The sequence below is a fragment of the Alnus glutinosa genome, chromosome 4, assembly GCF_958979055.1.
Source record: "Alnus glutinosa chromosome 4, dhAlnGlut1.1, whole genome shotgun sequence".
NCBI lineage: Eukaryota > Viridiplantae > Streptophyta > Magnoliopsida > Fagales > Betulaceae > Alnus > Alnus glutinosa.
The window spans coordinates 14,109,273-14,133,862 of record NC_084889.1 but is presented as its reverse complement, the minus strand read 5'-3'; the positions used below and the strand labels follow the sequence as shown (position 1 = coordinate 14,133,862).

General features: G+C 36.5%; 1 protein-coding gene across 1 annotated transcript; it reads left to right on the top strand.

Annotated features, from left to right (window-relative positions):
* Positions 1 to 1,145: 1,145 nt before the first annotated feature.
* On the top strand, positions 1,146 to 15,210 carry LOC133866441 (membrane-associated progesterone-binding protein 4). The gene is made up of 8 exons (XM_062302971.1): positions 1,146 to 1,369; positions 1,573 to 1,649; positions 1,750 to 1,821; positions 2,537 to 2,574; positions 4,848 to 4,891; positions 7,931 to 7,977; positions 14,178 to 14,352; positions 14,813 to 15,210. Exons 1-8 carry the CDS (start codon positions 1,250 to 1,252, stop codon positions 14,978 to 14,980), a joined length of 741 nt encoding a protein of 246 aa, XP_062158955.1. The 5' UTR covers positions 1,146 to 1,249; the 3' UTR covers positions 14,981 to 15,210.
* Positions 15,211 to 24,590: the final 9,380 nt, after the last annotated feature.

Here is a 24,590-nt window from a genome sequence, read left to right as displayed (position 1 = left end):
AAGAGCCACATCAATTTTGGGAGGACAAAAGGAGGACAAGGGGATGATGTGTAGCATTACTCTGAATGTTAAAGCTTGGCTAATTTAATTTTATTTCGAACACGAGTCAAGCTCAAATAATTTAAATTAAAATTACACTCACAACAATAATTTAAGTTATATCTATGATATTAGGAAGATAATTCATTTTTACTTAAGATGTTTTTATTATAAAATTAAAATAAGACGAAAAGTAAAAATTGTAAAAATGAAGTTATACGAGTTTGTACAAGCTTATCAAAGTCGAACCGAGTTTATATGAGTATGTCTCGTTTAATATTCGAACATATTATTGTGTTTATGAACGGCTCATTTATTATTCAAATCAAGACCAAATCGAACCAAGTTGACGAGCGGCGGATCTCATCTTACACCCCTACGATGCGCATTGACTAAACGACCTAAGCCAGAACAGTTTTAAAATGTATAAACTCAAAAAATAATTTACAACGTAAGCTATTTACCTGGAAGTAAAGAAAGTTTTTTGTTCATCCAAAAATAAAAAAGGGATAATTGCACAATTGGTCTATGAAGTTGGCATAAATTACAAATCACTCTACGTGGTACAAAAAGTTCATGAAAGGTCTCTGTGGTAAACTATAATTACGAATCACTCCCTGAACCCGTTTTCGTCCACCAAGTTAACAGATTCTGTTAGTTTCTCACGTCATACCTAATAGAAAATCGATACGCGGCCACTCCAGGCCTAGGGGAGGCCTTGTGTCATCTCCCAGACGTGGTCGAGCCACACCCAACAACTTCTTTGCTATTTTCTATTTGGTTAAAAAAATAAAATAATTTCTAAGTTTTATTTATTTATATATTTTTTTAATTGTAGTGGACATATGTCAATTTCTTATTGAGTATGACGTGGCAAACTAACAGAATCTGTTAATTTGGTGGACGAAAATAGGTTCAGGGAGTGATTTGTAATTATAGTTTACCACATGGTCCTTCGATGAACTTTTTGTACCACTGGGAGTGATTTCTAATTTAAGCCAACCCCATAGATAAGTGGTGCAATTATAAAAAAGAAAAAAAGGAAAAAAGAAAAAGAAAAAAACATTTGTCGATAACATTTTTAAAAAAGCAACGTAAAGCGAACTAGAGAGCTTGTCTCTCTTCTCATCTAGAGAGCTTGTCTGTCTTCTTCCCCACTCTCTTGACTTCCTCTTGTAGGCTTCGATTGAGTTGGAGGGGCGTGAGGTGGATGGCGGCGAAGATTTTAGGAATGTCCCCATTTTTATTGGGGATTACTACGGTTTTGATGGCCCTCATCGCTGTTCTTCTCATCAGATTTTCACCTAAACCCGATTCTCAGTCCCCCCAGGTCAGCACCTCCAATCTTTCGATTTACTCGTGGCAATTTCAATCGATTTTTTTTTTTTTTTTTGCAATTTCAATCGATTTGAATGCTAATTCCTTCCATTTTTGGTTGGAGTTTTTGATTTTCCGGCCAATTAAATTCAGGTAGAAGATATTATTATTGTTATTTAATTAATATTAGTAGCTGCTGTTGCTTGCTTTTTTCAGAGACTGTTCACTGTCGAGGAATTGGCCTTGTACAATGGGAGTGATGAAGGGTTACCCATCCTTTTAGGAATTCTTGGGTACTCTCTCTTTCTCCAAGTATGAATTTACTTTTAGTCTGTGTAAGGACTTATTAACATCCGTTGTTGATTCTGATGTCTATTCTATATTTTGAATCAGATCTGTGTTTGATGTAACAAAAGGCAAATCTCATTACGGTCCGGGAGGGGGTTACAATCATTTTGCTGGAAGGTATTTGACATCCTCGTTTGTTTTCCGAAACAGGCTTGGGTTTTAGGTTTTATTATGTCAATGAATTTACCTACATGTCGTACCATAATTCCTTTGTAATATTTTCTTTCTTGTGGATATTTAATTGAGAAATGCTACAAACACATTTCTATCCAACCCTTGGATGGGGCTGTCATGTCAGCATCGTGGGATAATTGTGAGATAAAAAAATGTAGCTTCTAGCATTACTCTATTTAATTTGTTGCCATCTCAATGTTAAAGCCCTTTTGTTGGCTTTGTACACTGTATACCCTGTCTGCATGTTGAGCTCTTATCCGCCTTTTGCTTTATATTCCTTCACAAATTGTTATCTAACCAAAAAGTAAGAAGGAAAAATAAAGTTTCAGCCAGTTTCCTTGGCCAAGAGACCTGCATGGATTTCTGTATATGATCTCTCAGTGAATGGCTTTAAAGGAAGGATAAAACCTTTGTTTTATGCTGTAAATCTACCTTTTTTTTTTTTTTTGTCACCCTTTGTGAATCTATTGTAAAACCCTCATATTCTCACACCTTGCCTAAAACGTCAATGTGCCAACTTTAAATACCATCATTGACATAGCTCCCACTAACTTGTATTTACTTATTCATATCATTTCTCTCATGGTGCTTTCTTTCAGTTTATGTTTTTAGAATTGTATTCTGACAGCCTTTTGCTTTCTTATTCTCCTTGAATCAGAGACGCTTCTCGTGCATTTGTTTCAGGAAACTTTACAGGTAGCAACTGTCATTATTATTTTTTGGTCAAGCCTATTGACTATCTTATGCAAGTTTAGATGTTTGACATCCCCGTGTGAATATGTTGAAGATTAATTTTTCTTTTTTTAATTCATGGTGATCCTCCATTTTTTTGAGAAAGAAACCATCTTTTTTGCTTCTTCGTTTTTAAATTCAAGATAATAGTGGTAATTTGATACTAGAAGGAAATGGATAGTTGAAAATCATCATCGAATTATCACTTACCCAAAAAATTAATCATTTTGCTCCCTCATCTTGCCATGATAATCTGTACTTGCTTGCCTTGTTCTCCTTTGTTTAAAGGATAAAATGCATTAACAACCCATGAACTTTTATTCAGTTGCATGGAGACCCCCTTAAACTTATCTTTTAGCTAATTTACCCATAAACTATCAAGGAGTTGCAATAGCGCTTCTGTTAGCCTCCCATCCAAATTAACAATGATGCATGATTGTCATGTGAAATTACAAATGGTAGATAAAATATGGATAAGAGACACAAATAGGGAGAAAAGGTGGGGGGGGGGGGGGGGGGGGGGGGGGGTGTGGAGGGGGGAGAAGAGAGAAAAACAAAAGAGTTCTTAAATACACTCGTTAATCATGAGTATTGTCGAAGAGGAGAGCTTCACGGTTTGGGCAACCGTCACAGCGGAGATTCGGCATGGGAGCTTCACCATGCCGGGGCTTGACTAGAGATCAGGAATTTTTTTTTTTTTTTTTACTAATTCTCATGTTCTTTTTCCAAACCGTGAAGCTCTCCTCTTCGATAAGGTGATTCTATGTTGTCGTTGTGGGAGACTTTATGTGCCGCCATTACGGAAGGATCCAAAGGCTTATGACAATGTGTTGGAGTGAGATGTATGGATACACAAAGTAGATATTGTGATGAATGAGTTGGAGTCAGATTTATGGATACACAATGTAGATAATAGATATTGTGATGAACTCGTTGGGGACTTCTAATCTGAGGCCAAGGTGAAAACCCTGCAGATCTTTGCTTCATGGCACACTAAAAAGAGTGAAAAAAACAAAACAAAACAAGCCTCAATGCCTGAATTTTGGTACTCTGGCTGAAACCCAAAAAGGGGCAAAAATAATATTCTTAAAGCATCAAAATAAATTCAGAGAAACAATTGGGTGGAGATGGTGTGTTGTTGCTCTCTTTCTTTATCTTACTTGATTCTTTCTCCTCTTGGTGGGACTAGATCAAGAAGAATTTTTATACTTCTATTTCTCATTTTATATTTTAGAAAAAGCTTTTTAGTTGTCATGTGCGCATAACATTGGCCAGTTTCAATTATTATTTTGAACGGAAGGTTAATAGAAGGGGTCATTTGTAAATTTCTAATTGTTTGTAGGTACAACTGGTTACAAATTCAGTTCAAGGGTGTTTGTGCAACTAGATGAAGTTTAGAAGGCTGGCATTTGTGCATTTTAGCCTTTTTTCTAAAGTAATGGCGTATTAAGGCCCCTTTGTTATCTCTTTCTGTAGTGTCCTTACTTGTAATTATGGGGTTCATTTCTTTTGAAAGAGTATTTGGTGGACTAAGGTTCCTTTAAGAGTGGTCTTTTTGGCCGGTGGCCCTAAGGAAGATCCTTGCCATGGATAACCTTAGGAAACATGTCATTGTGGTCGATATGTGTTGTATGTGCAAGAGGAATGGGGAGTCTGTACACCATCTTCTCCTCCATTGTGAGATTGCTTGTGCCTCATGGAATTATTTATAAGTCGTTTTGGGTTGGCTTAGGTGATGACTAGATGAGTAGTTGACTTGTATGCTTGTTCGTGGATTGGTGGTAGCACTCAGAGTGTTGCTATGTGAAAGATGTTGTATTCTTGCCTCCTGTGGTGTCTTTGAAGGGAAATGAATGATAGAAGTTTTGAGGACCGCTAGAGGATATTGATGGAGCTCGAGTGCTTTTTCTTTTATACTTATTATATTTGGGCAGCTGCGTTTGTAGCTCATTTGGTGCTTAATTTCATGATTTCCTTGTTCTTTTTTCTCCCTCTAGTTAGGTGTTTCTCTTGTATGTATCATGGGTACCTGATTAGCGCTTTTCGCTTTTAATGATATTTTGAGTACTTTTTTTATTTTATTTTATTTTAAAAAAAAAAGGTGTATTATAGTAGCAAAATATTAAATGATAACTTTTGCAGCTCAAATTTATTACTGTGTAAAATTACCTTCTTTTTTTTTTTTTTTTTTTTTTTTTTTTTTTTTTTTTTTTTTTTTTTTTTTTTTCGTAATACAGGAGATGGACTCACAGACTCATTGCATGGATTATCCAGCACTGAGGTAACCAACTTTATTTGATTATATTTGTTCAGTGGTGGAATTTACATAGCATTCTGGGGTATTGGCATCCCAAGGATCTGAAAAAATCATTATTTTGGCCTTTGCAAATGAGACTAGAAATAATTTCCCCCCCTTCTTTTGCCTCTTGTTAGTGAATGATGTCAACGTATGAGTTTAAGTAGCCTATATTTGATGATTGCTTGCTAAATCCTGGCTCACTATTTGTCATAGTCCTTATGCATCTTTCCAATTTTGTTACATAGACATACTCCAATTCCTTCTTGAGGCAAGTTTAGAGTTATCATAAGTCACTTCTATCGTAGTAGATCACAATCTAGGATTGCTTGATCAATTTGTTATATACTATGCTATTAATACACTAATTTGGCATCTGATTTTTTATTTTTTATTTTTATTTTGTCCCCTTCTTCTGTATTTGCCCTCTTTGATAGGATATTTAACTCTTCTCTGCCTAATGACATTTTAACTTCAATAAAACAATCTGCTCCTAAATCCTATATAAGCCTAATTCCATTGTTCCAAATTTTCATTCTTCTGTGTATTTCAATTATGTGTTTTCTAGGTAACCTAGGCTATGGTGTCTTCTATACCTTCAGCTATTCAATATTTTGTGTATCTTTTGATCATTTTTCACAGTTTTTTTTTTTTTTTTTTTTTTTTTGATGAATGATCATTTTTCACACTTTCAATGAAGGTTACTAGAATATAGGATGAGAAATTGAGAATTAGAGCAGGAGCAATATAAAGAGCATGAAGCATCATTTTGAATATTATACCAGCCAATGTGAACATATTAGGGCATGCCTACTTATCAAAAAAAAAAAAAACATATTAGGGCATGCCTCAAAAAAATCATAGGTCCTTAATTGGAGCAAACAAATTGGCCTTGGTGGTAGGTGTCGCTTGTTACATTGTTCTAGTCTTTTTATAATCCATAAAAAATGACATTCTTTGAGCCTTGTTCATAAGAAATGGCCTTGAGTTACCAACAAGAGCTTCAAATCTGTGCGCCCTATATTAACCAGTTGATTTATGAAGTGCCCGCCAATGGTCCTTGGGCCAAATGGTGTCTCATCCCTCCTTAGGTAAGAGGTGGAAGGTGGGCTTATAGTTCAATATTGTGTTAGGAAGCAAAAAGAACAAGAAAATCATGATAACTAATCACAACAAAAGCTGTTGTCCAAAGATATAGGGTGTTGAAAAATAAAAACTTAATCTACTCTAAAGCCCTTTCACAATCTTCAAAACTTCTATCATCCTTTCCCTCCAAAGACATCACAAAAGGTATGAATGCACCATTTTCTACATAACAACACTCCGAGTGCTGCCGACAGTCCAACAAGCATACAAGTCAACTATTCATCTAGGCATAACCCAAGACAGCCCAACCCGACTGAAGAAAACACTATGCATATCACAAACAACCTCATAATGAAGAAGAAGATGATATACGGACTCCCCCATTCCTTTTACACATACAACACCTATGGACCACAATGGCGTGCCGCTTCCGGAGATTGTTTATGTTAAGGATATTTCCTAGGGCCACCAACCAAGCATTAAAGGCCTTCCTAAACGGAGCCTTAGTTTGCCAAATACTCTTCTAGGGGAAGCGGGAACCATCATTACAACTCATGACATTGTAAAAGGTTTTAACAACAAACAACCCTCATTTGGAAAGGACCCACCACAATGTGTTCTCGCCTTCCTGTCTCACTCTCCCTAAATACAACACTTGGAAAAACGAGGTAAAGACATCCACCTCCCAATTATGAGCCACTCTAGCAAAGCTCACGTTCCACTGAATAGGACCTCCAAGAATTTCCACGTGAATCCGCAACAAAAGCATCATTTGTGCGTGCAATACCAAATAAACCCGGAAAGGCTTCCTTAAGGACCATATCCCCTACACTATAGACCATGGTAGAATCTAACATTGGAGCCATTTCCCACCTCAAATCTAGTGTGACTTGAAAGTTTCCCCAACCCCTCGTAATATTCTTCCATAGCCCCCCTCATATGCCCCAATCGGCTCCCTAGAGCGCACCTTCCCCATAAAATTCCATATTTAGCGTCCACCACTACTCTACCAATCCTCTCTCTCAAGCCCAAAGTGCCAAAGCCATTTACTTAAGAGAGTATGATTGATCCTCAATAGATTTCTACTCCCAACCCTCCCTCAGAGATTGGCGTACAACTTTGGGCCAACTCACCAAGTGAGATTTGAACTCTTTGCCTAGCCCACCCTAGAAGAAACCGCGTTGAAGCTTCTCTATACGATTTGCAACACCCTTAGGGAGAGGAAAAAGGAACATGAAGTACATAGATAAATTGGAAAGGGTGCTATTTATAAGGGTAAGCCTACCACCCTTAGACAAAGACAACATTTTCTTCCAACTAGCCAACCGACATTTTATCTTCTCAATAAAACCATCCCATACATGCTTGGCCTTGTGGGAAGCCTCCAACAAAAGACCAAGATGCTTCAAGGGCAGAGACGCAACCCCACAACCCAAAATCCCAGCCAACTTAGTCACATTAACAACATTTTCAATAGGAACCAGTTCCGACTTGGCTAAGTTTGTCTTCAAAACCGACAGTTTCAAAATATAAGGATAAGCCCCATAGATAACGTAGATTATTACTTATCAAAAAAAAAAAGAAAAAGATTATTATATTATGGTCAGCCTCACAAAAAATCAAGATATCATCATCAAACATAAGGTGAGAGATATCAGTCCCTGTCCTCAAAGAGAAGCCTGACAACAAAATGGAGAATGCATCTATTTGTACTTAGCGAGGGCTTTCAAATGGTTGTGTATCTTTTATTTCAAAACAAATTTTCTCTCAAGACAGGTAGGTGTTCAAAAAAGGAGTGAAAAAAAAAGAAAAAGAAAAAGAAAAAGATTTTCCTCTACTCTGTGAGATATGTTGTGATTAATTTTGCTCCATGCACCATAACCAATGTCATTACAACTTCAACAAGGTCCATGTGTGATTGAATTACTGTGTTTATAGGTGAAGAGTGTTGTTGGATGGCGGGATTTCTACTTTAGAAGCTACACGTGAGTTACATTGATCAGTTATCTTTTTCCATTCCAGTAAGTTGAAATTTGGAAATTCTCATTCATATTATAATGCTACCAATATAGTTACTAAAAGCCTTCCACCCTGGTGAATCTTGATTTTGTTAGTGGCCTGCTTTTGAAACTTAACAAAGCCTCTCTAGGATTATATAATACTTTTGTTTCTTTTTAGCTTTTCTCTTTAAAAGTCGTTCCGATAAAATGATTATTCATACACCTCCAAAACATTTTCTTTATTTTTTATTGGTGGATGTGATATATGATGCATCTACATCTTCATATATTGCATTTAAGATTTATTGACACTAATTTTTTAATTCAAACATTGTCTAGCAGTTTGGATATGATATTCATTATGTAACTAGCAATAAATGCTTGCTATGCATGAGATGATAGTATTGTCCAAAAGCTAAGAATTATTTAAGAAAGTAATCGATTGTATAATTTTGTTAATTTTATATAATGTATTATTTATAATAAAATTTTATTTAGCAAAATTAAAATAAGAAATGCTATGGGGCCATCTTTGAATGCCAACTTACACCTTTTTTTGAAAGTGTCAAGCCCATGTTAAGCTCCTTTGCTGCCTTGTGGGACTGGAAAAATATTGAAAAATGGCATTCATAGATAGTATCCTAGAAGCGTTGCAACTATCTTGTCTTTGCTTGTTCCTCACTCCCCTCAGTTACTTTTTATGATTTTTACAAAATCAAAGCATGTTTCTCAGGCACAAACCCATCTTCTATTTCATCCCAAAGTCCAATCTCATTTCCATAACCATAGAAAATTCATTTGCAAAATGAGTGAGAAATTATTTTAGTTCAAAGTAAATTTGAATGAAACGAGGGAGTAATAGAGATAATTATATATGAAGTTGTTCCCCTTGGATTACACTTGTGGTTGGTTCAAGATCCAAAGATTCAAAGGGTCTGTGGAGTAGTTCTTTATTGATGGAAAACCGTCAACAGAAGTCTCATGCATGGACACTTCATATTACCAATCCTATGATACTGATACCGATGTACATATCTTGGCCACTCCATTGCTATAGTACTTTGGATCCTTTTCATAGACTTAGGCTCCATCCAATTCGTAACACATGACTCATTCCTCACATCCATCGCAATCACTATTTCTTGTTATATTTATGGGGTGAAAGTAATTGTATCGGTAACATTTTTATTGCGAATGTGAATGACAAACCCTATCAATACTGATTTGTGTTTGCCATGAGGTTAAATAGATAAGGTGTGTTGGATGTACATGAATGAGGTGATAATATGTGGGACTGATGAAACTAAGCGGGTTGCTTCTGCTCCAAGAACAGAGTGCTTGTAAGAGATGTGAATCTGCTAGTCGAACGGATTTCTTTAGTGTTTGAGTTTATCTGTGGCATGAGTTTATAAATAATTTAAACGCAGACCAAAACCTTGTGATTACATCCCATTTTTCAAGCAAAGGCCATTTATACGTGTAAACAAAAGAATATTGCAGTAAACTGGCAAAAGCTGTTGAGTTTGTGTAATGGGACTAACTGCAGTAATGAAGCAAAGATCGCAAAACGCAATAAACTCTGAAGGAACCAGAGAAAAAACGTAGACATGTTTGTATGGTGTGCAGATCGACATTCAAAGGATCTAAAAATTTTCATATTGCAATAAACCCTGGGCTGTTTAGGAGATTTACACGTCATACAATCATGTATAGCAAGCACATAAGAGTCTGATCTTTAATTGTCATTTATCATAGAGTATACAGAATAAATTTTCTATTCTGAACTTACGTCATTGTGGCTCTTTTCATTTTTAAGCGAAGGTGATCCAATACAATCTTCTAGCTCATTTGGTTTAGTATTATTTTAATTATTTCAGAATAAGAAATAGAGTAATGACTTATCATACTAAATATTAAGATTCACTTTTTTCTCAATTCCCAATTTCCTTTCTATAACAGTACAATCAGAAATAACATTGGCAAAATTTATGTCTTTTGTTAACTGACGCTTTGTCAGATGGTGTTTTTTTTTTTTTTTTTTTTTTGGGGGGGGGGGGGGGGGGGGGGGGGGAAGAAAGAAAAAGAAGAATTATATGAAACACAATCCAAGAAAATTGTTGTGGGAATATTTTGGAACTGTGTAGGAATTTGATGCTGTTCTACCATCAAATTGGACTGAACCACTGCCCTCCTAGACTTGTCTTGAACTCTTTTTAAATTTGAATTTGTCTCATTTCCCAGCATTTGTAAATAAACTTTTCCCGGTACTTGCCATGTTATTTTTGTAGAATTCATGGTGTCTACCCCACTAATTAGAGATTTGCATTGGTCGCTTCAAAGATTGCCCTTTAGGTTCATATTCAAGGGTTTTTCCTAAGAACTCTAAAATGGGGAAAAAAATGAAGAAAGAAAGAAAGAAAGAAAAAAAGAGCATAAGGTTCCATTTAATAAAAACTGTTGCATTTTTGTCCAGGGTGTTTTTGATTGAAGGCCGTCTCTGAAATCATTTCTAGTCGGTCTATGATAGTTGCTAACAAATATTACTAAAAGTACAGGTTAATTTGGATGGGGTGATTTTGTCTTACACGGAGGTGGTGCGTGGGGCGGTTGGTTCTTCTATTAAGATCTCAGCTACGTCGGTGCCGATGGCGGAGATTAGACAGTTGGATTTGCTACCGATGTCGCTGTTTAGAGACGAAGAGGATATGAGAGTGGCGGTGAACTGCTTTGATTTGGAGGAGAAGTCACCAGGGGTTAATGGAGAAGAAACAGAAGATCCAGAGTCATGGAGGCGGCAAGGTTAGGAAGATGAAGTTGGAGTATCCTAGATTTTGGAAGAAGCTTCTCGAGCTCCTTAGGTTAGACTTGGACCTGGTTTCATCGACCGTGGCCCAATTCTTTGGGCTGGATCTGAAGCCCAAACTCTCTCTAGGTGTCAAGAGCGCTCGGGTTGGGATTAAGCTCATCCAGAAGAAGGCTAGAGGGTTTGTAACTGCGAGGCGTGAGCTCGCTTCTGTAGTGTCGGAGTCCGGTTTGGGTCCGAGTTCGATTTTGGATCCGGGTACGGTTTCGAATCTGGGTACAGGTCTAGATGCGGTTTTGGACCTAGGTTCGGATCCGGGCACCGATTCTCTTCCTTTTCTTTTTCCGGTTACTTCTGTGGCTTCCACGGCGGCTAATCAGGAGAAGATTCTCGCTAATCAGACAGTGATTAACCCCCAAGTACACAGTCATGAGGATTTGGGGCGTGGGCCAGCGATGTCTAAGCCTCTGAACTTCTATTTCCGCAAGTCCAAGGCTAAGAGAGGTCCGAAGGTGTTTGTTAGTGCTGCCGCTGAAGAGTGGTTGTCAGGTACTCTTGGCCTTACGAGTATGCCTGCTCCTGTAGCTCAGGAGGCTGTGGCGTTAGAAAACGTTGATGTTGGGTGGTGGAAGAGGAAGGAAGCAGGGCTAGTTCTGGGTGCGGGTTCTGCTGGTTCAGGTTTTTCTCTTCCTCAATCTTCGCCTGAAGTGGGTTCGCCGAAAGGTAGGGTTCCTCCAAAATTATCCTTGGAAGACTTCACGCCTAAGACTCTGATTCAGTATAAGCACAAATGCAAAGACATGAGGAAGCCAAAGTTGGTTGTGGGTCAAGGAGAGCACGCTGATGTGGGCTTTCTCAGGTGGGGGTTTCTCAAGTCAAGCTTGCCCTCTCCTTCCTTGGCAGATCGCTGTGATTCTGTGATGTCCCACATCTCTAGCTCGTTGCTTGATGCTCCTTTGGTGGTTGAGGCTGCGGGTGATGTCCAGTCTTTCTCTCCTTTGGAGTGGTCTTTGTTATGTTCCATGGTGGGGTTCGGGTCCAAGGGGCAAGAGGATAAGATTGTAGCTTTCCTCTCTGCCCTTGATGAAGTCACATTCGGGAGGATAAGCTTGTGGGTTGAGAGCTTTAGGGGCTTAGGGGTTTGGAATGTGGGATGTAGTTTGGGGCGGGTCGCTGTTGAGGTGTTTGTTTCTCGTATACTTAGTGTACTAGGTACGCCTTACACTGTTATTTATAATATTTGCACTTAACAAAAAAAAATTGGATATTTCATGAACTATACATGTACTTCTGTTTTAAGTAGTGTATAAATTAGTAGATAGAGATTCTGATAGATTTGCTAGAGATTGTTTTTTACTTATTTTTTAGTTGTCCTCGTTTCACTTGTGATTTGTCTATCATACTGCCAAGTTTGCGTCAAAGGCTTGTAAAGCATGGTGGATAAATTCAGTTATGCTTCCGTTGTCCATTAGGTTGTTTCAGAACCTAAATCAGCTTCAATTGCTGGCTAAATCTTTCTCTTAATGGCACCTGGTGTATGCTTTGTCGAAGTCAAACCCCTAACCAGGTTAACTTGTAATGATGCCAAAAGATATTAATTTGTGACTAAAGTAATAAAAATTGAAGGTTCTATTTCTAGATTTAGGACAACTTGAAAGTGTCGTATAGCATGTCAAAGTCCATGGGTCTTACTCACTTTCAAAAGACGCATTGAGAGAAGAGAGATGTTCATGGCTTATAAAGTCCTCAGGTCATGTATTTCTTGGCGAAGTGGGACACTTTAATACGTCCCCTCACGTGTATCAACTTTTTAGCCTAACACGTGTTCAACATTGGGAGGGAAATACCCATCATCGTCCAATGAACTTGCTCTGATACCATGTAAAAGTCCATGGGCCTTACTCACTCTCAAAATATGCCTTGAGAGATGAGGGATGTTCATGGCTTATAAAGTCTCCAAATCATATATCTCTTGATGATGTGGGACACTTTAACATAGCATGTTGTAATGCATACTTTTTCTTGTGCATCAAATTGTTAGATCTAACATATGAGATCAACACTCTTATACTGAAATACTTCGGATTGTTATAGTAAGAAATTCTTTGACAGAAATAAAACAAAGTCATGGAGGTGTAAACTAAATCCTCCAAAGAGGTTATGTTTAAAAGAGCAATAGAATCCCAAAATAATGATCGTAAATATTAATTTCCTAAAGACAAAAACTCATACAGTGTTCTAAGTGGCACAGACCTAATTGAATTGTCATTAAGCTCAAATTGTTGTAGTTACTGTTATTCCTCTTATGCTGAAGTATGATAAAAAGCGGAAATGCACTCCAAATCAGACAAGCCTCATGATGACTGAAACTTTGTTTTCAGCATGCAATCATCTACACAACTTCCCTAGGCATCAAGCCCACTCCAAGACAAATTTAATGATCACTAGTCATTGCAAAATGTGTAGTAGGGGAAGTTATACTGTATCACTGCTATTCTTACACATACAATACCAATTTTGTAATATTTTTTTGCCTCTTCCTTAGATTGTCTACAATCAGAATTTTACCCAAAGCAGCTTTCCAACCAAAAAATGCTACTTTTAGTATGACCTTGACATACCAAATGCTAATATTCTGTATGTTGCACTAAATTTTTTTCATACTATTTCTTTCTTTAGATCAAGGGTTATTTTATTGCTTTTTCAATTAACAGATTACCGGTGCCTACTGTTTCAAAAGTTTAAGCCATTTGCAAGTGAACAATGTATATGAAATCCCACAGTAAGGCACTGATATGCCCCTCTATTCGCTGGCCCAAAACTACATGTGATTCCTGAAACAGAAATAGAAGTAGAAACAAAGACCAAGGCAAAGACTGTAAAAAGTAGAAATCCTCAAGATTTGAACAAAAAGACCTTTTAAACAGATAAGGTTGTAGGGCCATTAGTTATCTCAAAGTTTTAAGTAATCTGGAAAACATACAACAATGTGTATCAAGCACTTAGTAGCATGGGCGAAAGCTAGTAATTGTGGATAAAGTTTCTAATGGCACACAGTGGGTCCCTACATATGGCTAATACATCCTTTTGTAGATAATTTTTGCTTAATTAGCTAGATGCCTATTTTGCTTACATTGATGTGAAGTTGATGTTATATTTTGTGCTAAAAGTGCCTGAAACAAAACTTAATATGGTGAAACTAAAATGTTTCCATTTTTCAGTTTTTAGTTTGACATGCTTCTGCTTTTTATTTAAGGTGTCTTAGCTTGAAGGGAAGAGTTATGTTACCCTAGAAACTCAAAAATTTCAAATGAAAATAATGCTTTGTATCAAGTTTTAGCATAATATTTTGTATTGATTCAGTGTTAACTCGTGTTATTAGATTTATTGGCAAGCTAGTAGGTCGTTATTATGATAGCCAAGGAAATTCCACAAAATATTTGAAAGGAGTTGAAGCAAAGGCTGCAAGAGGTGCACAGCTTTTGGAGAAGCAGAAGATTGAAGAAGCTAAACTGCCTAGTTGCAATTCAAGGTGGAGCCAAGATGATGGTGGAGAGGTATATCTTTTCATGACTTGAGAACAATGTCTTAGAACTTGATTCTGATTGCTTTGGGAAATAGAACTTTTGTTTATGGAAAAAGCCTTATTTTCAAGCTTTTCCAAAACTCAGTTTTGGGCTTTTTACCAAACAGACCAATTTTTTGCTTGGCACAACTTTTTATGTACTAAAGCTCTTTTTAAGTTCCTTAACGCAATTTCAAACAGGCTCTTAGTGTTATTCCGGTTGTTTGGCTCCCCATCTCAACTTTTTGATTTTGTATAGGCTTCTTAAAAGAAGTTTGGTGACACATGGCGGCTAGTGGAATTAGCAACCATCTTGTCATACACAAATCTGTGGTCATGAAAATTATGGCGCATCAACACAGAATGAGAAATGACCCAAACATTTCATAATGATTAAGCAGGCATTTTAATGTTCATTGAGCTATATTTCAGATCTTGATTGTTGTTGTCAGGTTTGGTGTGATGTTGGTGTCCCAAGGTTAATTCAGAGGCCTCTGGAAATTGCTTTGACTGGAAAGATGAGTAAGCGCTGTGCTTGCTTTAAAGAAGATCAACTTGACCAGCCAGGTTTGGAAGTTTATGATGGATGTGACTTCCTTGCCAAGACTTGCCGTGTTTAAGTTAGATTGTATTAGTCCTGCCTGTAGAACTAAGTTAAATCTTCCCGAATGTGTTGAAAACAGGCTTTTCATATGTAATTTTCAACTCATAAAGAAGGTGAAAAGTATCAAAGATCTAAAAGTTATGGGTGGGATTGTATATGATTCTTAAACCACATTTGAAGCTTTGTAACTATACATGTACCTTTTATTTATCTTTGAATCAGTATATGCCTCGTTTACTTACTATAGATATTCACTCTTTGATAGATTTGTTATGCTTAGTTGAAATGGTTAATGGCATAACTTTGTGGAATGGAGTTAGGGTGTCAGCAAGATGTCGTCACGAGATCTTTTTAAAGGAGCCACTGAGAGCTTCATCAATTAGGTCATCAACAAGACGTCCGGACGAGTGCTGTTTCAATGGACTTCTCGAGAGATTCGTCAGCCAGGCCGTCAACAACCCATCCTGACGAGATGACTTTGGAAGGACTCTCGAGAAGCTTGTCAGGAAGGTCTTGACGCCACTTTTGATAAATTCTAAAACCATGGAGTTCTGATGAGTTCATTATTTGTCCTGATGCTAATAAGATACATGCATGGTTTTGGAGTTTCACTCGATATGAAAGAATGGGATTTTGCCTTGGACAATATAAGGAGTGTTATGCACGACTTCCAAAATGCTTAGGCCATTAGTTTATTTGTGCTAAGAGAGTTATTTGTTTTCTAAGCCTTGATTCTTGATTCTTTCTTGGAGTTTTGTTCAACCACACCAATTCACAAATCATAAACTTTTAGTCACCAGAGTTCCACTAAAGAAGATAAAGTAGAATAAGTATCAATAAGTTCTAGGAGAGCTATTGCAGTCGATGGCAAGTGGATTGCTTGTCTAGTACAAGAGTGTATCAATTGCAAATGTTTTATAAGTGTGAACAATTTGTAAATCCTTTATTTTTCTATTATGTATTGAATTTCTAAGTTTAGTTGTCCCAAAGTGTTTTACCTTTGAGAAGTTCTTCAAAGATTTTCAATTCGTCAACAAAATTGTTTGTTGAATGTGTGTATGCTTTATATGATTTTAAGTGTTGGTTCATTATCTTAATTGTGTATTGAATAATTATTAATTAAAGCATAATTACTGCATAACACTTACTCACCTAAGAACTGCAATATACTGGAAAAGTATCCACATTCTATCTATCAAATCTGATTTTTTTTTTTTATTTAATTTATTTATTTCTTTTTTATTGGGGGACCACATCACAAAATTAGGTACGACGTATTTTTCCTACAACATGATAATGTCACCTGCCAATACTAAGCGCCATAAAGCCTCTTGAAAAATTACATGCTCTACAGTTTCCTAGGACTGATTGACTACTAGGGGTTGCTAGTACCTTCAGCAGAAGTGGCACAACGAGCTCCGATGCAACCCATCAGGTAATTTATATCTAATCGAAGATTGGGAGCGATTGAATCAAGAAAAGAGAGTACCATGTCTAATATGGTAGTCACTGGCGAATCCAAATCGATGAAATACTTAACGGCGGGAACTCGATCAACAATGATTTGAAAATGGACAATTAATACTAATTTTTTTTAAAAAAAAGTCATGGAGATGATAGCTCAGACGAGCCAAAGATGAAAACAGTAAAGTTATCCTAAATTGAATAGATGTACGATATATGATTCAATGTATATAGATGAGACATTTTCAGTAATTTTATTGTTCGAATTGCTAGTAATTCGGACAATAAGTGTAAGAGAGTTTATATGAAACTCACTTGACCAAACAGATTTCAGGCAGCCCACCCATCTGTTAGAATATGTGAATCTTATAGAGACAATCCAAGCAAAAAAATTGCTGAAGATCCAAATCTAGATAGATGACCAATATCCTATGAACAAAAATGTATGTCTATTAGCAGAGTTGGTTTCAAATGCTTTTTGGGTTTTCCTTATGCTCATTCCTTGTAATTCATGTGTCTTTATTTCTATGCTTCTTTAGTGATTGTGTAGTTTGTTTTTATAACACTACTTGCACTAAATTTCATCATTAATTAAACTAATGACCTTTTATTATCATGCTTATATGCTTAAGATAAGACATATCTTTGTCTTTAGTGCATGCCTTTATTAAGCACCTCCTTCGAGCGCATCTCGATGAAAGGATAACTTTTTAGTTCTACCGGACAATTTTTTTTTTTTTTTTAATTGAAATAATGATTAGAGGAAGCACTTGACTAACGAGATGTGTGGTAGAAGTATTCGTGCATATGGGTATAATAGTACAATCTGGTCATTAACCTTAACTATAGGCCTCATTTGATTCGCTGAATAGACCTTTAGAATATTCATTCTTTTTATTTGGAATGGATATATTCCTTAAAACAGTTATTCCTATTGGAATAACTATTTCCTTACGAAGAGAAAAACATATTCTTCTAAAAAATGAGAGGAATAGCTATTCCTAAAGGAATTAACTACATTTAAAAAGAAAAAGAAAGAAAGAAAAAAAAAACCCACTCGTATTATTTCCTATTTTCTCTCAAACTTAAAAAATAAAATAAAATAAAAAGCCTACGTGAATACTGGGGCTGGCCGACCACCCCGGTGCATTTGAAGGTGGTCTGGCCTCCAACCGATGGGCTTCGGGAGTAGCCGCGGCCACCCCAAGCTCGTTGGGGGTGGGCGGTGGTTAGCTGCTCACTAGTATTCACATTCAGGTTTTTTTTTTTTTTAGTAATTTTTATCCGATTCCAATTAAAGTATATGTGTTGTCACAAAACTAGGAGTATGAATAACTATTCCATTTAAAAAAATAACTATTCACTTTTTTAATGGAATACTCATTCTACATACCAAACGAGACCTTAGTTTTCAACAATGAAAGAATATCCATTACCTATAATATTATGAGTTTGAGAAATATCCTGATTAATATTTGATGGAATTTAGAGATCAATAATATTTTAGGATTAATAGCACAGTGGTTTCAATTTGAACCTATTTGATTGCTAATGTATACAATTCTTATCTATACATATTCTAATAATACACCATAACTTCCACTATGAGTGTACATGCAAATACGGTTATTTGCAATACCTGCAACCGCATCTGCAAAATGCGGATATCAATTTTAGATCATGTTTTTACTAATTATTGTGGTTATTATCCGCTATCCGTATATTAAATAATATGTCTTTTAGGCTATTTTAGTCTTTTGGGCATTTTTTGGGTCTTTATTTGAGCCTATTTTAAATGATTTTGAAATAATTTAGGCCGATTTTTTAGTGTTTTGGGCTTGTTTTAATTTTTTTAAAACAAGCCCAAATTTCATATTACTTTTTTTGAAAATATATTAATTTCATATTACTTTTGCCTTTTTCCCCAAGTGTTACACAAGAAAGCAATACAATCAACCAAACCAATGTAAACATAACTTATACCTAATTCAAAACGATGTCGTTTTGGTGAATTTATTAAATATGATATGATGAGCATTGAATGTTGCACATTTAAATCCTTAACTCGTATATGTTAGCCTCTTAGTCTCAATGTGATACGATGTTTTGCTTGTTTTTTATGTTAACAGTACTCGCAAGAGCCAAAGTGAAAAACACAATCAATTCTCCGGACTAAAAGTGCTAAAAATCCACAAGACATATCCAGCATCTTACGCTACTATAAGCGCTCGAGCGCACCTCAAAGGGCTCGAGTGCACCTCAAAGGGCTCGAGTGCAAGCCAGGAACAACAGGCTCTCGAGCATACATCAAGCGCAGGAGCCCAACCACACCAGCAAATTACGCTCGAGCGCCCTTCCATAAGAGCTCGAGTGTGCACTTGGAGGTGGCAGAACTGGCAGTAGGGCAAAACCAAAAAAGGAAAGATCTTTTCCTTTTCCTACTTCGACTAGAATTTCTAGACAGCCACGAAATCAGCTAGGGTTTCCCATGTACTCTATAAATACACCTTCTATTGGTGACACCCAACTTTTTAAAGAATAGAAATCAATAGGATTAGTGGCTAAGGTTTGGAGAAAATAGTTCTTATTTTCCAGCAGCTTCTTGGAATGGAATTCTCTTCAACAGAAGTGATTTCCAACATCTCCATGAGCAGCTAAATTCTTCATAAGGTATTGATATAGCCCTCTCCGAAATAATAATGGTGTAATTGTATTTTTCTCTTGGGAATTTCATATCATGAGTATTGGTTGTTTAATCTTGAGAATATTTCTTAATGTCTAAATTTGATTTTGATAAACCTTTTTGTTTGTTTATTGGCTACATTCTGTTGCCAAAATCACTACCATATCAGTGTACTGCCATAACAAGGACACCGTAAATATTCAGTTTTTTCTAGAATATTCAGAGTTTATTTCTCCAACTTGGAAAGAGCCTTATTATGGCAATATCATTGTCACAAGCTGATGAAGGCAATTTCTGGAGTCCAGGAAGATTCTGCGCAGTTTACAGCTTAGCAAAGTTAGTTCCCTAGTTATCGTCCGGACGCCCAGAGGAAACACCCGGACGCCCATCAGTGTTTGAGAAGTATCCGAACAACTCAGCAGACACCAACCACAATGAAGATAGCATGAAACAGTCTAGACGCTAGGACAACACAGTCCGGACGCGGAGACTAAAGATTAATGAAGAAACGCGTGAGACCGCGTGAAAAGAAGTCAGTTGCTGCTTGCCGTCTAGACGCCTAGTGTCTTGGTCCGGACACCACCCAGAGAACTCCGAATCAATATTGTATTAGGTCTTCTAAAGCCTACATATAGAGGTCTTTAGGCATGTATTTTTCAAGGAATTCAGTGTAGAATTCTGAGTGTACTAAGAGAGGGTGTTTAGGCAGAGATTGTTAGATTTGCTAGCTCTCTTAGAGATTTTGTGTTGTGTGATTTGATCAATTGAAGTTTAGTTTAGGAAGGAGCCCTAAGCTAAAGGAGTCCATTGAAGACTCCTTTAGACAGGAGGTTTGGTTGGGAAGTGTTCACATATAGGTACGTATCAGAGTTAAAGATACGACTACTGCATCAGGTTATGTGAGTATTACTGCCTTGTAACTAGCTTTGTCTTTTGAATACTGGATTTCCTGGGTTTGGTTGCCCCGAATTGATTTTTCTCCTGATAAGAGTTTTCACTTTGTCAACAAAATATTTGTCTCTTTAAATTCCGCATTTAATATTTTGTTGCATAATTGATCACACACTCACGTTAATTAGGAATCTTTATATTTTTCAATTGGTATCAAAGCAGGTACATTTTTTTGGATTAATTTCCTGAGTGTGATCCATATTTTTTCTGACTATTTTTTTTTTTAATTTTTTTTTAAAATGTCTCAAAATCTTAATTTTGTTTCTGCCTTTGATGGCACGAATTATGGCTATTGGAAAGTCTGTATACGCTTCTTTTTAAAATCTATTAATGTTTGGCAGATTGTAGAATTTGGTTGGACTAAACTAGAGGCTACAACTATTGAACTCACAGTTGTTCAAACCAGCACACGGCTTTCCAACGATAAAGCCCTCCATGCTCTATGTCAAGCTCTTTCACCATCTGAATTAACAAAAATTTCAAACAGTGAATCCGCTCAAGAAGCATGGCGAATTTTGGAAACAACATATGAGGGCACAAAAATTGTTAAATATGCCACACTCCAAATGTTGATTTCAAAATTTGAAAAAATTAAGATGTTAGAAGATGAGACATTCAATGAGTTTTACACTAGGATCAGCGACCTGATAAACTCGATGGTGAGTCTCGGGAAGAAAGTCTCTGATGTAAAACTCATCAAAAAGATTATAAGGTCTTTACCTGAGCGTTTCAAAATCAAGGTAACAACCATTGAAGAAAGCAAGGACCTGGAGTCGATGAAGATTGAAAAGTTGGTGGGATCTCTTCAAACTTATGAGTATTCTCTGCCCTCAGTCAGAAAGGCGAAGGTAATTAACCTCAAGGTCTCAAAGAAGAAAAGCAGAGTATCCTCTGATGAAGACTCCAACGATGAAGAAAAGGATGCAGTTGCTATGCTCGCCAAGAACTTCAGTAGACTAATGAAGAACGACAAATTCAAGAAGAAGTTTATCGAAAGACTAAGGAAAGTCCCCAAGGAAGCCGAGCCAAAGGAAGCTAAGAAGAAGGATCCTAAAGGTTCCCGATGCTACTCTCAACGAATCTGAAGAAGAGGAGACCCCAGACAAGGATCATAAATTTTTGGCCTTTGTAGCACCTCATGAAGAATCTGAGGGGTCGCAGTCTTACTACTCAGAGAGCAGCGATGAAGACGGGGAAGAACTAAAATAGGCATACAAAGTCCTCTATGTAAAGTTCTTGAAGCTGAGGGAGACGCGCCAACAGCATGTACAAGAGCTGAACATGCTTAAGACTGAGAGAAGCACAATGCTCATCAAGATCACAAACCTAGAAGAAAAGTTGTTGGAGGCACAATTGCAAATAGAGTGGCTGACTGATAAGAAGCTGACCCACATGCTATCAGTCCAGAAGAGCCCAACAGAGAAGACATGACTTTGGTATGTAGCCTCTACTTCTGATATCCCTTATACTTCCAAGATTATGTTTGTCAAGCCCATAGTCCCTGAGCCTCCACCCGCTTGTGTGGATAAGGGAAAGGCTGTCATTGGTAGAGATGTTCTGGTTGTTGCAAAGCCCACTCAGAAGCCTCCTACAATGAGAGGGCCTCCCATATGCAACCACTGTGGCTTGAGTGGTTACATCTGGCCCAAGTGTCCACTTCTCAAAGCTTAGAGATTGAAGGTCAAGAAGGAACTGCCAGGACAAGCTACATTCGGCACTAGACCTCCGAAGGGGCATCAAACTCCACAGCATCAGCGGTGACAACAGCGATTTGCTCCTGCCAATCAGAGTGGCAAACCAAAGAAGAACAAATCAAGGCGCTATAAGAAGAAGCCGCAGAAGCCCAACAACGACCAATCTTATAAGGGGTTGCCTATTTTGATGTAGAGCTTGCTGAGATGGATGGACAATCAGATGAAGGCCTATCAACAACCACCATGGGTAAGGTAGGTATGGGTCAAAAAGAATAAGCCCATTCACCCCTTGAGGAGGAGTGGACTCACCTAGTTGGTAAGGTCACACATGCCTAGGATTTTGGTTCCTAATCCTAGAGCATATCAGGTTTGCTTGCATTTTTTTTTTGGTCCATGTCATATCTTTACATATGCTTTGCATTCTAGGAACCATATTTGTTTTATCCCCATATTTTCTTTTAATTGTCTTGAAAAAATTTCTACAGGTATTTTATAGGGATGACAGAAAAAGCACGCCAGGCGGCTACTTTTCTATCGTGGTAATTCTGAACCTCTCTTCCTGAGGACATATTTGATCTTACCTCACATGCTAGGACTAGATATTGTTTCTTTTCCTCATAGCATGTCTTTGTTGTTTTTGTCTTATTTTTTTTCAACAAAAAAAAAAAATGGGAGCGAAGATGCAGAATTTTTATTTTTTTATGTCTTTTGATAGCTTTTAAATATCATATGTATTTTTACTTGATATCTCAGTTCATTGTGCATTAATTGAATATGCTTATATATGATTGAAAGTTTATACCTGATATATACTAAGTTTCTTTGTTGCATCTTAATGCTAGATAGTTATTTTTCTCATGCGATGGAATATTGTGCACTATCCAAAGCTCCCCTAAGGTGCATTTTTTTTCTTTGATTTTTTAACTTTTGAAAATTCTAATGAGAGAGAATTTTTTTTTTGCTAAGATGGTCAAATTGACCAACTCGCTAGTTGAACCTAGAACCTATAAATTCTAGCATTCTCTCTAGGTCGCAGCACAAGCAATAAATAAAGCATTAAAAAGTTAGAAAATTTGGTTTCAAAAGATCCATTGCTGAATGTACTTAAAATATATTCTTGAACTTGTCCTTATAGAAACAGTCAATGACCAATTCATTGCGGAAACAGACAGTCACTAATGGACTAAGTGAAAGAAAAAAAAAAGTGCTGCTTCTAAGGGGAGTGTATCAGATGAGGGTGACTAGGCCCTAGTAAGATAAGGTTTAACTTTTGACTAATCTAACGTTAAATATTTCTCTTATTTAGAAAATTCAGTTGTTTTAAATCATATCAGCAAACATCATACCTTATTGAGAAAGTTTTCACACACACACACACACACGCGCATAGCATGAGTTGAGTAAGCTATTAAAAATTTATATTTGCAGGGAAATTTATGCAAAGAAAAGGTACTAAGGTTCTGGAATTCACCCCCACTGAATCATAACAACATACCCCATGTTCATCAATATTAATCCGAAGTTCTCACAATTAAAATCTTAAGTATGTTTTACTATGCTTCAAACAGTTAATCAAAACATCCTATGTATCCATTCTTTACACAAATCACAGAAGATATCCGGTTTAAACCAAATCATCAAATGTATCTGTAAAATAAATCACAAGGGATATCCAATTGTTTTGTAAATAAAAATCAAGTAATCAATTATGTGAAATTATCTCAAATCATCAAATTCACCCCCACTGAATCATAACAACATACTCCATGTTCATCAATATTAATCCGAAGTTCTCACAATTAAAATCTTATGTATGTTTTACTATGCTTCAAACAGTTAATCAAAACATCTCATGTATCCATTCTTTACACAAATCACAAAAGATATCCGGTTTAAACCAAATCATCAAATGTATCCGTAAAATAAATCACAAGGGATATCCAATTGTTTTGTAAATAAAAATCAAGCAATCAATTATGTGAAATTATCTCAAATCATCAAATGTGTCCTTGACTCACAAAAGATATCCAAGAATCATTCTACACATTGAAAAGAAGTAAAACAATTGAAATATTAAATTCAATAAAATTGGACAATAAAAACTTACATGGAAGTATTGTTGTTCTTCATTGATGAGGCTTCATCCTCAACCTTAGTTGAAAAATTAGCTACATATGACTATAAAAAATAAATCCTAAACTAAAAAGAGAAAAAATATGAAGCTTGATTTCTGCTCTCTTGCTTCCCCCCTTCTTTCTTGAGGCTTAGCAATCTATTTATAGGGAGAAAACAAATCCTAGAAGCTCTAGAATTTCTAGAAAAATAAGAGGTTAGTCTTCTAGTTTGAGTAGGAGACTCAAAACTCAATCCAAGAAGGAAAATGATTCCAAATTCGTCCAGATTTGCGGTCTTTTATTGCATGGCACTTTTGGCATATCAGACGTCCGAATTAGAAAAATCATAATTTACAATGATTTGTCGTATTTTGAGTTAGCTTTCCAACGCCGCTAGTTTCACTTTAATCCAATGCTTGAGCAAATATTTATGGCTAAAATACTATGACATGTGCAGAATCTGAATTCTAATATGATTTTGACTCCAATTAGAGAAATTTCAATTTAGTCCTCTCCTTGACTTGGTCAAGCATATCACATCATCTAGGTCTTTTCAAAGTGTGCTTTCTTTCAAATTTTGCATTTTTCACCTTAAAACTATTGTTTTCTCTCAATGACCTGCAAAATACTAAAATTAACCAAAAACATTAGAAAATAACAAGATTTTAGGTTTAGCATATGCAAATTAGGGGGCACCAAATATACAATATTTGCACTCAT